Raw genomic sequence first — 14,908 nt, forward strand, 5'->3', positions numbered from 1 at the left:
TGGTCTGTCTGCTCCTTGTGATGGCAGGGGATCGGAGTAGTCTTATCTAGGGGGGACATGGGTTTAAAACAACTCGTCCTAAGTGTCTCTGTGAACACTGAGGAGCTGATGCAGTTTGAAGCGTAAACACGTTCAGGCTTCTTGTTTTCACTGGTTTGTTCAGTGAAGGTGGGTTTGGTTTTGTTGTTTTTTTTTCATTTCTCTGAATGAAAATAGATGATGGAAAACAGCCGAGCTGGTTTCGCTTCCTGCTCTCGCCCAGGGCTCCGCGCTGGGGGTGCTCGGAGACAACCCCGCGTTCGGTCCAGCGACGGGGCACTGAGCGTGTCTGCCTGGGGCCGATTCCTCCTGAACTTCAGCTGTTCCCTTATTCCTTCCCAGAAACACAAGGAGTTGGAGGAACATCTTGTTTTATTATCACCCCATGGGGCGCAGAAGTAGGTGGCAGACAGTGGAGGCTTTGGGACGGCTCTTCGGGGGGTTTCTGCCTGAATTTTTCCTCGTTGGGAGGTTTGGGATTGGGGGGTTTCTGTCTGCTCCCCTCCTGCCCCGGAGCACCGAAGGATGGAGGCAGCGGGTGCCCTGCCCTGGTGCCATGTCACCTCAGTGCTGGCACCCGCGGTCCCTTGCAGCGCTGTGCGATGCCTTTGAGCCACCCGCACAGCCCTCCTGAGGGTTTGCTGATGCGTGGCTCCGGCGTTGGTTTCTCCATCTCCAGCAAACTCTGCCGCACTCAGCGAATCCTGGATTTCCTTTTCCATTAGACAGCTGTGACGTCCGTATTCCCCCGCCTTGGGGCAGCTGGCGGAGGTTTTGGTCCGGCTCCCCCGGGAGCTGCTCTGCGGGCAACCAAAGGATTCACCCCGAATGCAGGAACAGCGGGTGCAAACAGAGACACCCACCCATGCCAGCACCCATCAGCAGCCAAAACCGGGGGAGTCAATCCTGAGTCCTCCCTGGGTGCAGGACCTTGCACTCCTTGGCCAAACCTTGCCTGCAGCAGGGCCAGCACATCCATTACTGACCGGGTGAGGAAGCAGGAGTGGTGCCCTTGGTGGGTACCGGCGTTTGTGCACTGCCCAGCGGCCGTGGGGCCCGTCGGTGCATGCGGCGTGCAACGGTGATGGTCATCCCATGGGGACGTGGGAGTCTCGGGGAGGCCGTGGTGGGTGTTTGGGAGCCCTTGGGGTTTTTTCAGGTTGTGCAGGTGACTGGGAACAGTGTGGATGGAGGCTCTGCACCCACCCAGGTGGATTCAGGAGGACAGCTTGGACCAGCTGAGCATCGGCTTTGGATTTCTTTCCTAGAGCATTGCAGGCTGTAAAGCACAACTGATTAATAGGAAACGTGGTCTGAAAGTTACAGTCCGCAGCGGGTCCGTATTGGGTTTCTGGCCGGGCGTTTTACGGGATGGTGGCACCGCTGTGTCCTGGGTTTGGAGAGGGCAGCTCCTGAGGAGTATTTTTTAGGCAGGCTGAGTGCAGGAATAAATACTGCCGGAGCCGCTTGCAGCAGGGAAATGATGTTTCCCTGGTGCGGGGAGCGTCCAGTGCTTCCTCCTTGGTGTCAGACTGAGAAGTTCAATGACTGGCTGTCTTGATGTGGGAACACGTGCAGGACGAGTTGCATTTTGGGGTACTGGATGGACTGCTGGGGCATAAGGAAAGGGATTGCTAGTCTGGGCCCAAATCACTAATTCATCTTTTTATTTTTATCATTTTTTACTTCGTTATGCTTGCTGGGCTGTCGATGGAAACCCACAGAGCTCCCTGCAGAAGAAGGTAAGTCGTGGGCTGGGGGCGAGGGTGGGTGCGTGCTTTGAGGCTGGGTAGGGAGTGCTGGGGCCGAGACTGCTGGAGGAGGAGCAGTCTCTGGGGTCTTTTAATCTTGGTTTTGATCCCAGGGAAAGCTGGGCTGACAGCAGAGCTTTCCTCTGATGGCAAGGCTACCAGCTGTGAAGAGAAACACAGAGGTTTTGGTTTCTGTAGTTAAAAACGGATGTAGTAAAGCCAGACCAATGCCAGAAATGAAGGTGTTTAATATTGGAGAGAAAAATCCCCCATTGCAGTGCTGGATGTCCTTGCTAGTGCCCACAGCCAACGGGCGCTGGAGCAGCTCTGCTGCAAGGAGGGGACGGGGTCCTGTTGGCCTTAGTGGTCTAAATTACCTGTCTTCTGGGGTGTTTTTGAGCACTGACTGTGCTTGGCTTCGTGTTTTCCCACCAGGAAAGTCCCTCTGGGAGTTGGTGCTGGAGCAGTTTGAAGATCTCCTCGTCCGCATCCTTTTGATGGCAGCTTTTCTGTCATTCGTAAGTACCCCAGACGCAGGGGTGGGCACCTGCCAGGGCACGCACGGACCCGGGTGGAAGGTGCATGTTGGATGAAGGAGATGTAGCAGCAGTGCAGGGGTTTTCTAGGGCATGGTGACAATATCATTGTATCTCCTTAAAAGATGGGACTGTAGGATTTTTCAGTAATGCTGATCCACACAAAATTGATATCGAAAACCTACCTGGACTTCTTTCTATTTCCCCAAGACTATACCAGGCAAAGGCAGAAGAGGGCCATGGAAGTGTTCAGTCCCGGGCACGTGTTGGTGGGACGCCGGGTGGGATGGGTATTGGCCCTGGGCACCGGTAGGGTTGGGCTTAGGGTTTGGGGGGAGCAAGCATGGAGCCCCCGCGAGAGCGGGGCTGTGAAGGGGCTGCCAAAGGCAGGCGAGGGCTGCCCAAAGCTGTCAGTCCTGGGATGCTTTTTCCTATGATCCATAGCTTTTAGCATTGTTTGCAGACCCTACCTGAGAGAGCGCAGTCCTTTGGACGTGTCTCTATCTCATTGCAAGATTTTTATCAACAAAGTTTCCTATGTTTTTAGGTTAGAAGGTACCTTTGTTACTATCTCTTTTACCTTCCCTCTTAAATCCATTCTATGTTTTCCCTTCATCCTTTTTCATGCTGTCAGCTTTCCTGCATTTCCCTGTACTTGCTGTCATGGCCAGTGTCTGGACTGAGGTCTGTGCTCAGGCTCTTCACTGAGTTAGGACCCAAACAGCCTATTTGCAATTAATTCTGATTGCAATTAATTCTGATTTTAATTCTTACTGATTGCTTTTCATCCAGTAAAACGTGTCTTGTGCCTTGCCTTGCCTTGCATAGATGGTTAAAACAGAAAGGGAAAGTTTTTTCTTTATTCATCTGTATTTTTTCCTTGGATATTTTTGAAAGTATTGTCAGCATGACCAGATCCATGTCAGGATCTGCTGAAAGGGAGGACAATGTCTCTGACACATGGAGATGTGCATGTCCGTGGTGCAGATATGTTCCTGGTGTAATGGCCAAGCCACGTATCCTCCCGGAACTGGGAGGTGCTGGGAGCTGGGGGGTTCCACCTCCCTGCATGCCCGGAGAGGCTGCCAGGACATCGCACGGCTTGCTTGTTCTTGGCCAGAGCGCTGGGTGATGGGTGATGAGAGGTGAGAGCAGCGCTTCAGGCGCCTGAAGCCGACTCGGAAGCTCCACTTATCACCTTCTCCTCCATTGGGGTGCAGGCAGCGGGGCAGGCACCTGCCTAAAGCGTGCGCATCCACGTACGCAGGCAAAGATGGGGCCGGGAGCGTTTCCAAACCCCATGTGGCTGCCCACCTTGGAGTGAAGTCTCCCTCCCGGAGCTCTTCTGCTGCTGCACAGTAGCATTCACATTTTCAATTAAAAATGAAAATCCAATCTGTTGTTTAAATATTAATTTTTTTTCCCTCCCTCTGGCTGAGCCAGGCTGGCAGCGTTGCGGCTGCCCGCGTGGGAGCTGCCTCCTGCCTGCTCTTCGCTGCCTTCCCGTCCTGCCCACGTGGCCGGGAGGGTTTGGAGACCCCAGGCTGGTGATGCCCAAGCTAGTGATGCTCAGGGCAGGTTTCGGGTACGGCCGGGCACAGCGCGGGGCATATAGCTTTCCTTTACATCTTTGCCGACGTGTGGGGCAGGGTTAACGCTCGCTGACAAAATACACCTGCCAGTGCGTCATGCAGCAGGAAAACGTGATGTCACGTTTGGGTAATGTCAGAGAGCTGCTTAGGGCTGGGTTTTCCTTGTGTTTAGCAGGGCGTGAAGCACAGCCCAGGCTGCTCCTGCCACCGGCGCTGCCAGCGTGGTGCCTTCAGGGTGTCCCTGGTGCCATCCAGCCTTTACTTCCCCGGATGGTGTTCTCGCTCATCTTCAAACATTTCCTTTTTCAGTGGCGTATCTCCTGCAGGGCTCTTCTCCGGCCTTCGCTGGGGGAGAGGCTACATCCCTACGTGCCTTTCCCCGGGAGGAGCCGTGATTCACCCCAGCACCTCCTGCGAGCGCAGAGCAGCTTCTCCTCCCCAGGCCATGCAGGCAAAGCCAGCCGGCAGCGGGTGCATCACCAGGCTTGGTGAGCTGGCACCCGTGAGCGCCGCTGACCTCCTCCACGCTTAATAATGCTGAGAGGTGGTGTGGGATCAGCTAAACTCAACGTCCATGTGATTAGCAAAGCTGCCTTTACGGGTGGCACTGAGTAATTGCAATGTGAACCCCTTTGTTCTTGCGCTCCGTGGTGCCTTGGAAGTGCTCATCATCAGCGGCACCTCGCTCCCCAGTTGCTGATTTGAGCCTTATTTTTGGTGCCCAAGTACCATCAGCTCAGTTTTGCCCACAATTTACCTTGGGAGCAACTCTGCATGAGGAGATATTTCCCACTTAGCTACTGGAGAAATACTTATTTTTTGAGTATACTCAGGGTGTTTGGCAGCGGGATGGCAAAGCCGAGTCTCGTGTCCCCTCCTTTCGGATACGACTCATGGGCAGATAAGGAGGGAGGCTGGTGCCTTGCGAGGTTCCATACATTCCTGAAACAACATGCAGCAACCTGTTTGCTGGTGAATTTGCAGAGCTGTTGCAATCTGCTTGATGGCCGAGTCTGCTGCGGTGGCTGTGTGAATCGGTAAAGCATGTGTGAACCCCTGTGTCAGAGGTCCTTTGTGCCGGTGCCTCCGCCGCAGAGCAGCGAGGTGTTGCTATATTGACACAGCGCAGGTCGACAAGCGGTTAAAGGGAGTGAAAATACCTGTGTGTGTGTGTGCTTCATTTGTAGTACGGTATAGGGTCTTCGTGGGATGGAGAGGGGGCTCAGGGCGGTAAGAAGCCACGAGGTCAGTCCCTGCTCTGCTCCAGCCCTGCTCATTTGATGCATTAGGTTATCATCTCCAGCGGAAGAGTGGAGGCACCTGATTTAAGCACCAACAGTGGGATATGGCAAGTCCACACCCTAACCAAGCCGCATGAGGCTGGCCACCACTCTGGGTTGTCTTCTCTCCAGCAAACACCACGTGTTGGTTGGCTCGTTTCGTCCTTCTTAAAATGTTGGCACTTGTTGTTTCAACCACATTATGGTCCTTCTCTTCTCTTGCCTACCAGATCCTGGCCTGGTTTGAAGAAGGAGAGGAGACCACGACGGCGTTCGTGGAGCCCATCGTCATTATTATGATCCTGATCGCCAATGCCGTGGTGGGCGTGTGGCAGGTAAGTCGCAGCCCTGCCCTGCCTGTCCCGCAGGTCTCTGCTCCACATGGCTGAGACGCTTCCTTTGAAGGTCTGGTTGCTTCTGGCCATTGGAAACTCATTTCTCAAAGGTTCAATTTTCGTGTTGGCCATGCTGCCCCATGCCGCAGCGCAGATGCTCAGTCGTTGGCTGCCTCGTGGCTCATTCCTTCAGTCTTTCTTTGGCAACTTTTGCAGTTTGGAGTTTAGGATCTTGCACTTATTTGCCATCCAAGCAAACGCTGCTTGTCTCCTGACCGTGGCCAAATGTGTTTTTCCAAGGGAAGCTTTTTGCCCTGTCCACCAGAAAGCCACGGTGGCTGCTGCACCTCATCTCGCTGTATCGCTGGGGGATGAGCGAACACCTCAGCCAGCGATGCTCCTCTTCTTGTATATATTCACTTTAAGGCCATTTATTATCTGCAGCTTGATCTGAGGTGGTGTTGCTGGATGGGGAAAAATACATCTGGGTAGGATATGCTGCTTCCCAAATCAAGAATGAGAAAATCAAGCCCAAAGGTCCCTGCAGTGTCCAGGACCTGGTGTGATTTCAGCCAGTGGGGACCATTTCAGAGCAGCTGAAGAAGACCCGGTGCTTGCCACATCCACGGTGCAAATGGACACCAAAGCCAGGGCTGGGGTTCGGGTGCTCCTGTCTTCGCAGCTGGTGGGGAAGGAGCCTGCCAGCAGCTCTGCTCCTCCTCTGCTTGCAGGAGAGAAACGCTGAGAGCGCCATCGAAGCCTTGAAGGAATACGAGCCCGAGATGGGGAAGGTGATCCGCGCCGACCGCAGCGGGGTGCAGCGGATCCGCGCCCGGGACATTGTCCCCGGGGACATCGTGGAGGTGGCAGGTAGGGTGCCATCACCCCAGGGCATGGGGTGGGATGGGGAGGTGGTGCTGGCCAGGGGGGCTTTGGTGACGGGCACCCTATGGTCCTCGTGGCGGGTGGGCTCTGCCGCGGCATCCAGGCACATCTCCTCCGGAGGCACGGCCACCAAGTCACCTCATCGTTGTACACTTGAGATCTTAGTTTCTCTTCTCAGATCCAGAGAGGTGAAATGATTTGGGCCAAAGCTGGGGCTCGTCAGCCTGCCGAGGCTTCGCCCCGAGTGTAGGGCGGTAGAGAACAGCAGAAAAGAAAAAAAAAAAAGTGTATATTTCTGGCGCAGGTTTTGTGTCTCAGGAGGGTTTCCCCATTTTCTGGAAGAACTAGAAATCTTCCAGAATCTTTCCGCCAAGATTCCCTCTCTCTGGAAGCGGCTCTCCCATGTGCCTCCCCCGGACAAGGCGTGGGTGAAGGGCCGGTGCTGGGTGCCGCACCGGTGGTGCCAGGCGAGTGCTGCCGCCAGCGCGGGGGGGTTCCGTGCTGCGGGCGGCGGGGCTGGCCCTGCCTGCGTGGGCAGGCTTCCTTGGTAACTGGGGTTTGTTACTCGGGGAGGGCGAGAGGCAGAGGGGACCGGCTGTAGGGTGCTTTTGCCTCCCCGGCCGGGTTGTCCCCCCCAGCCCTTCTGTGGGGGTTTTGCATTCAGGGAAGGATGCGTGGGGGCCTCCCGCCTGCCCCACCAGAGCTAAAGAGGATGCATTTCAATTATCCCATTTTGTTTGTTCGTTAAACGATGCCGTAAACCCCCAGAGCCGCAAAACTAATCCTCTCCTTTCCTCCTCGTGGCCCTGCTAGTGGAAACATGCTGCAATCCCTCCCGCGCCCAGCCAGCTCGCTGTTATTTATGTCTTCCAGTTGGGCTTCGGCTGGAAGATGAACATAAAAATAATGCAGGGAGGATCAAGCGGAGGAGTGCCGGCCAGATCCTCAGCTGGGCGAGCTGGCGGCGCTCCCAAGCCAGCGCCGGCAATGCACTCCAGCTGCTGACCTGGCCTTTAATTAAATTAATTAATTAATAATTAATTAAATTCTGCCATCTCTCCCCAAATCAAGTGCTTGCTGCCTGCCCATCAGCGGCCGAATATTACTTTTTAATGGCACAATCAGCATTATGACTTGGGAGGGAAAGAGCTGAGCTCTCCTCTGGAGGAGTTTGCAGATTATTACCAAATTAATTAGCAAATTGTGGGTTTAGGAGGTTATAGCAAGTGGCAAGGATGCTGTCAGGCTGCCTGATAGGGCAGTGCACCAGGAGCAATAGCTCTGAACGTGCAGTGGACATCCAGGTGACATCCTGGGGACGGCAGGGACAGCGCAGGCAGGAGGGATGCCGGCTTCTGTTTGCATGTGCAAATGCAATAAATTTGGCAAGCTGGCAAGCTGTTTAAGCCCAGCGGATTTTTGCCCTTTTGTAACAAGGCAATCAAGGTGAGTCTTTGTGCAGGCAGCTGCACGGGGATTAGATTTGGCTGCAGCACCAGCTTTCTGCCTTGCCCAGGACGCACGGGCAGGGCACGGCCCAGGGAGCTCCGTCAGCTCCTGCACCACCTGCCCGCTCCTGCTTTGCTCGGGCAGCGTTGCCTCCCATTTTCCTCTCTTTTCCCTTGCCTTTCAGCACGGGGGAGACTTGCAGTGCTTGGGCGATCGGCGCATGCTTAATAGCTGGCTATCGGCTGTCGGGTCCGTACAGGACGTCTGTCCCACGCCCTGCGAGTCTCCTGGGTTGCTATCGCACTATCGACCCCCACGGCACCAGGGCGCGACGCTGTCTCTGGATGCTGGCAACAGATCTTTCATCTGCAGGTTGAGCTGATGTTCGCAAACCCTCCCTGCCTTTCCCAGGGGGGAAGAGGAACTCTTCACTCCCTTTAAGGTGCTCCGGCTCCCTCAAGCAGCTGCAAAGTCTGAGGGAAACATCTGGGGGGGCTCTGTGAGTCCCTGTGCTTAGTACCCCCCCAGCTCAGCCCCCCAAAAAAAGGGTGCGATGGTGAGCGGGGCAGGTCTGTCCGGACAGCAGATGTTGCACGCTGCATCCAAGAGCCCTCACATCTGCAGCTGGAATAAATGGCTGAGCGGTGGAGAGGTGCCAGCCCCCTCCCGCTGCGCTCAGGAGAGGGGTTTATGAGCCCCGGGAGGAAGCGCTCGTTAAAGTCTGGGATTTGAGACGATCGTTAGCGGCCAAGCCGGCAGTGTTGTGTAACGTGATGTAAGGCGCTGGGAACCAGGGCGCGCTCTGCCTCAGTATTTCCGAAGCGCGGTTGCATCCAGCTGATAAGAGAGCAGGAGGAAGAAACCCAGCGGGAAAAGCAGCTTTAAATGTTTTTTTTAAGGAAGCACACACGCCTCGGTGGGTGGTGATCAATGGCTGTCAGTTGGTGGGGCTGCTTTCACCCGTAACCGCTGTGCCAGGAGACCCATGGACGGCTGTTTGTCTTGGCCACAAAAGGTCTTCCAGTGTCAACAGCTTCCAGTCAGTCCACGGAGCCCTGAAATGGGGTTAAGAATGGCATTGGGAGGCTTGGGCTGCTCCAAAACGGCCATGTTTTGGGGTTTTTGCAGGGAAGAGGCAGGATGGGGGTGCTGCGGGGGTTTTGCAGGGAAGAGGAGAGATGGGGACGTGGCGGGGCAGGCAATGCAGGGCAGCAGGCAGGGCCGTGCCGGGGTTTGGCTGGAGGGCAGAGGGTGTGATGCTTGCTGCCCTGAGGACCGCGGGCCTGCGCCTCTAACTGCAGCAGCTCTGCTCCAAAAAGAAGAGAAAAGATACCTGTCCTCCTGCCCGCTCGCTGGTGAACCTGGCTCGAACCAGCATGGCAGCATCCATGTGCAGCCGGGCCGGGGCAGTGCTCAGTCCCGCCGAATTTTGCACAGGGAGGTGATGCTTGAAACATGCGGTCAGTCCATGGGAGAGGGTGGAGCGTGCCTGGCACGGCACGAGTAACCCCTCAGCCTTGGCGCTGCTGCCCGCTCCCCGGGCTGGCTGCTTTTGTGCAAGGTAATCCCCTAAAATTAGAAATTCCTCAAGGTCCCATCACTGTGCTGCCCGATGTCTGATTGCAACTGATGGCGCCTCTTTCCAGCTTTCTTTTTTTGACTTATAAATTATAGACACACAAAATTAAGCTTTAAATGCAGAAAGGAGGCCTCCCGGGGCAGGACCCTGGTTTTCCACGGGCTGGACCCCTCGTTGCTGCAGGCTGGGTGCTGCCGTGTGCCTGCACCGCACAGGGACGTGGTGATTCTCAGCCAAAGCCGGTCCCTGCCCTGGAGACCGGGCAGTTGAAATAGAAAACAAGGGGAGACAGCAGGAACGGAGGTGCAAACCGGTGGCCCCATGCCTTGGGGCAGAGCCCGGCTGTGCTGGCGCGTTCAGGGTTTGCCGTCCCCCTTCCCCGGGGCGGCGGGCGCTGCCGGTCCCGCCTGACGGAGCTGCTTTACTCTTGCCCTTGTAGTTGGCGACAAGGTGCCGGCAGACATCCGGATCATCGAAATCCGGTCCACCACCCTGCGGGTCGACCAGTCCATCCTCACAGGTGCGTGCAGGCGTGGTGGGGCAGAGGCAGCTGCTGAAGGCAGAGCTTTCCCTCTGCCATCTGCCCCAAGCCAAAGTTTGGGGCTGACACCGGGCTAAGTGCTTTGCCGGGGTGGGAAACGGGTGGGAGAATGAGACTGAGGACGTGGGGAGGTCCCAGCATCATCTAAAAGTCATGGCATAGGTGAGACGTGCCCGGTGCTTGGGTACCCCTCCTGCAAAGTGCAAAGCATGGGGCTTTCCTGTGCGACGCGTGGAGTTTCACAAGGGGTGCTCAGTCCCTGCCCACGCTCCCCCCATGCAGCCGTCGCACGATGACGGCTGGTGCTCGGGCCTTCAGGGAGAGGTGACAATATTTGGGGCTTTTTTTTAAGCACTGGAAAAGCCCTTAAAGCTGATAATCTATCATATTTCAAAAATTCTCTCTCTCTGCTGTCAGGGAAGGCCAGTGAATGATCAGCTAACAAAAAGGGCTTCCAGTATTTCAGCTCTCGTGCATGATTTTGTAAAGGCATCGGGTTAGGAGATGGCGGCAGGGAAGGAAAAGCAATCAGAAAAAAATGTTAAGAACACGGGGAAGGATCCCAGTCTCCTTGAAAAGTGGCTTTGCATTAACTTAGTTCTCCAAGGGCAAAAGGAGATGCAGCAAAAGGGCAAATCTGCAAAGGACAAAATAGAAACCTTCAGCAGAAGGGCACCTTTCCTGTTGTGCTGCCCTATGAACCCCATCTGACCGTGCAAACCTGCGCTGCAGCCAGTGGGCTCCCTGGCACGGGGATTTGGCCCCATCCCTATGGGCTGTACCGGAGCTCATGGCCGCTCGCCATCTGCACAGGTCGTTTTTCTGCAGCCCTCATCTTCAGAGTGCCTTGGCCCGGCTCTGACATCCCCACGATGGCTGTTTTGATGGTTTGGTGGCAAAGTGCTGCTTTCAAAAGCCGTGGGGTTTGTGATGCAGGCTCATAGCAGCATTGAGCAGAGGCTCAACGCTGGTGGAAACGTGGGTGGTTCACCTCCCCCCTCTTGTCTCGGCAGGGGAGTCTGTGTCGGTGATCAAACATGCTGACCCCATCCCTGACCCCCGGGCTGTCAACCAGGACAAGAAGAACATGCTTTTCTCCGTAAGTCCCTTAAGCCTGTCCTGTCCCCGCCCCCCCCCCCCGTGGTTTTGCAAAGAGCCACCAAGTGAAGAGGCTGATGGATACAGGAGGTCTCTGAGCAGGGAGCAGTAAATGCCTGCATGAGAAAGACCCGAATCCATAAAAACAGCCACAAATCCGTAAAAATGAGAACCTGCTTCCACGGGATTTCATTTGGGCTGTGGCACGTGACGCCCTTAAATGCCTTGGGTGATCTCAGTGAGTTTTCCATCAAGTAGGATGCATTATGGTCAGGGAGAAGGTTTGTGGAGCTGTTGCGAGTTTGGGTTTCCGCCTTGCTCATGCTCCTCTTAGGAAGAAGCCAAGTCCTTGAGGGGCAAGAGAGCTCTCAGGCAGGGGTTTCCTGCTGCTTTAGGGTGTATTTATATAAAATCCCAGAATGTCTCATTTTCCCCTTAACCAAGATCTCATGTTCTCCTTTCACAACAAGCGACCCGTTTCCCCACTCAAGCTGAGAGGTTTCCTCCCATGTATCCACTCTGGCCCCTTTCTTCCCTCCCAGGGCACCAACATCGCAGCTGGGAAGGCCGTAGGGATCGTCATTGCAACAGGGGTGTACACTGAGATCGGGAAGATCCGAAACCAGATGGCGGAGACCGAGCCCGAGAAGACCCCCTTGCAGCAGAAGCTGGACGAGTTCAGCCAGCAGCTCTCCAAAGTGATCTTCCTGGTGTGCATCGCCGTCTGGGTCATCAACGTCAGCCACTTCAGCGACCCCGTCCACGGTGGCTCCTGGTTTCGGGGAGCCATCTACTATTTCAAGATTTCGGTGGCGCTGGCAGTGGCCGCCATTCCTGAGGGCCTCCCGGCCGTCATCACCACCTGCCTGGCGCTGGGCACACGCCGCATGGCGAAGAAGAACGCCATTGTCCGGAGCCTGCCCTCGGTGGAAACCCTGGGCTGCACCTCCGTCATCTGCTCCGACAAGACCGGCACCCTCACCACCAACCAGATGTCTGTCTGCCGGGTGAGTGCCAGGGGCCTTTTGGGTTTTGGGGTGCAGGGGGGATGCTCTGTAAGCCCCGAGCACTCTGCATTGCTCCATCCCCATGCTGGGGTGATGGGCTTTGCTGTCCTCACCAGACTCGTTTCATATTAGGAATTGGAAGGTGAGCACGGAAGATGGTTTGTAGGAAGCCCTGAGCTTCCTCTCTGCCTGACCAGGGTCAATAAGGTTTATGGCTTCTCTTGGCATGGTTGTAATGAGAAAACTCACTTTTATGAGCACACCAGTCTGGAGGTGCTGTGTTGCAGACTTATTTCAGGGCTGCCTCTCCAGAGAGCATTTCTTCCTGCTGGGATGTGGTGTTGAAATAGAGCTCCTGGAGAAGCCAATGCAGTAAGCCTCCTCTGCTCTTTTGCCCATTTCCCCCTGTTTTTAACCAAACCAATGAGAAACCCTGGCCCACGCAAAATTACAAAGCCTGGACCTGTGAGCCCAAAACTTGGAGGGTCAGCGCAGCGTGTGGGTCTCGCTGGCCATGATGCACTCATGCAGAAATCCAGGGGTTAAGAGAAGATGCCCGTGACCTGGTGAAACGGTGCTTCAGTTACCCGTCCTCGCCTGGCAGAAGGTCTGCAGTCCGCAGTTGTGTGCAGCTGGGCTCAGACCAAAAAGCACTTCTGACGGAGGGAGCCCTGGGGTGGTTTGGCAAAGAGGTTGAAAGCTCCTGGTCTACCGAAGAGCTTTGCTCCCACGTGCCTGGCCATACGGTGAGGTGACTTGTTAGGAACGCCTGGACCATCCGAGTGCTTCTCAGTTTCCCCATTAATCCTCAAGTCTCAGGAAAGCTTTTTTTCATGGCCTTGGCATGTTGGTTTTATAGGAGAACCTTGGAAAATATGTTGCTGTGGGGAAAAATGGACCTGGCCACCGTCCCTCCTCTCTGACACTTGGGTAGCGTGGCGGGAAGCCGTGACCGTGCTGCAGGCTGGCCACAGGCTTTGGCCACTGGTTTGCTCAGCACAAAATACAGATGACTGGAAACGTCTGATATTTCTGCCCTGTAAATGATTTAAAATGAGACGCGGCTGGAACAAGGCAGTGACCAAGCTGCCCACATCTTGCGTGAAGAGATGGTTCTCGCCAGCCCTTCCCAAAAAGCAGCCCAGGGGACACCAGCACGTCCTGCCCTGGGGCTGTGGGGTCATGGCCGGCTCGTGTGGCGTTTGCCATCCCTCCGGTTTCTGGTGCTGAGCCCATGGTGATGGTGCGGGAGGGTGCCAGAAATGCGGCTCTGCCAGGATGGGGCAGTGCCTCCTGCTTATCAGCTGGGTATCCCCAGGCACGTGCTCACGCCTCTTTCATATGAAAACCAGGGGTTATTTTTATGGGCTGATTTTCATGCTGGGACAATGGCCACTTTGTTCCTACCTCCTCAATTTTGGGGTTTTCATTTTCGGGCTGTTGGGACAAAGTGGCCAAAGCACATCCACACCGGTGGGCTGCAGCAGTGTGGAGCTCAGAGCGGTGCGTGCCGCCCCCAGCCCGGCCACAGGACTCGGCCGATTCTCTACCCCGGGTTGCAGGGAAGGGAGTAAAGGGTGACCCCAGCGTTCGGGGTCTCTTTAGCTCTGCAGACTGCAGCGGGAGAGGTAGGACGTGATCACGCCTTCCCCAAACCGCTTCCTACGGGAGGATCTGCTCCTTGAACTAGGGCCCAAGTGCCACCGTCCCCCGCAGTGCGGTGCGGCGGGGAGAGGCAGGATTAGCGATGCTGGGACAGGGAGCGGGCAGGAGGGGACGGAGCGGGGCAGCAGCACTCACGAGGTTTTTAGCTTCAATCAGCCCTAACTTGGCCCAAGTTAAAATTTGCAAAGCAGCACATTTGAAGAAAAAAAAAAAAGGCAATCCAAAATTCCATGTATCCTCCACCCCGTCTCCCCGCAACCCCCTTCCGATATCCATGTTATTCACTTGGCTGAATCCTGACTCCCAGGGCGTGATACCGAGAGCCAGGCTGGCCTCAGGACACACAGACACAGCTGTTAATGTTTAACGGACAGGGATTCCCGCATTGACGCAGGCAGTACAGAGGCTGCCGGCAGCTCTGCCGAGCGGCGGGTGGGTAAATATTTGCGCTGGGCGGCCTTTGGCGTGTCCTGGACGTGCCTGCACCGAGCAGCCGGCTGAGCTACGGGGGTGCAAAAGCCGTGGAAGCCTATCGATAACCTGGAAAAATGTATTAATTGAGTGTGATTTAATTAACGCACACATTTAATTTGAGTGAGCGCAGCTGCTCGGCCACAGGGTATGCTGCCGAGCGGTGCTTGGCCTTTACGTCTCGCTGCCGGCGTCAGGTCTGTAGAGCTGTAAAGTGACTCTTGGAAGGCTTCGAGTCTGTTTTAAAACACTTAGCTGTTTTTTAAGGGCTGCGCCACCAGCTCCGGGTCTCGCTTGGCACCCAGGACTAGTGGCCAGGGTGCCGGCTGAGCCAGCTCGGCAGGGTGCATACGGATGCCATGCAGTCGGTATGGGCGAAGCGGTGCCCCCCCAAATGCCTCTGGGGGTTAAGTGTCCCCTGAAGGGCTTTGTGCCGGGGGCCTCGTCCATCTGGGGTGGCTGAAGCTTTGGTGCTTTTGCTCTGGCCTCGAGTCTGCCAGAGGTTACAGCTCTGCAGTAATGCAGTAAAGGCACAAACCCACTCGGTAAATCAGATTAAACCTGTGATTTGTGTTGCTCACCTTATGGTCAACCGGGGGTCTCCGAGACCCCCATCTCACCCAGCCCAGGGTGCGGAGCAACCAGGGACAGCCTTCTCCCAACCATTAAATAATGGTGCA

General features: G+C 55.6%; 1 protein-coding gene across 3 annotated transcripts in view; it reads left to right on the forward strand.

Annotated features, from left to right (window-relative positions):
- Positions 1-14,908, forward strand: part of ATP2A3 (ATPase sarcoplasmic/endoplasmic reticulum Ca2+ transporting 3) — a 59,333-nt gene that overhangs the window by 18,280 nt on the left and 26,145 nt on the right. For all 3 annotated transcript variants that reach the window (XM_072882319.1, XM_072882317.1, XM_072882320.1), the window contains exons 2-8: positions 1,764-1,781; positions 2,226-2,308; positions 5,429-5,533; positions 6,265-6,403; positions 9,886-9,966; positions 11,001-11,086; positions 11,628-12,092. In XM_072882319.1, coding sequence (XP_072738420.1) covers positions 1,764-1,781; positions 2,226-2,308; positions 5,429-5,533; positions 6,265-6,403; positions 9,886-9,966; positions 11,001-11,086; positions 11,628-12,092 — 977 coding nt within the window. The remainder of the gene's footprint in view (positions 1-1,763; positions 1,782-2,225; positions 2,309-5,428; positions 5,534-6,264; positions 6,404-9,885; positions 9,967-11,000; positions 11,087-11,627; positions 12,093-14,908) is intronic.

This window comes from Ciconia boyciana, chromosome 17 (assembly GCF_034638445.1).
Source record: "Ciconia boyciana chromosome 17, ASM3463844v1, whole genome shotgun sequence".
NCBI lineage: Eukaryota > Metazoa > Chordata > Aves > Ciconiiformes > Ciconiidae > Ciconia > Ciconia boyciana.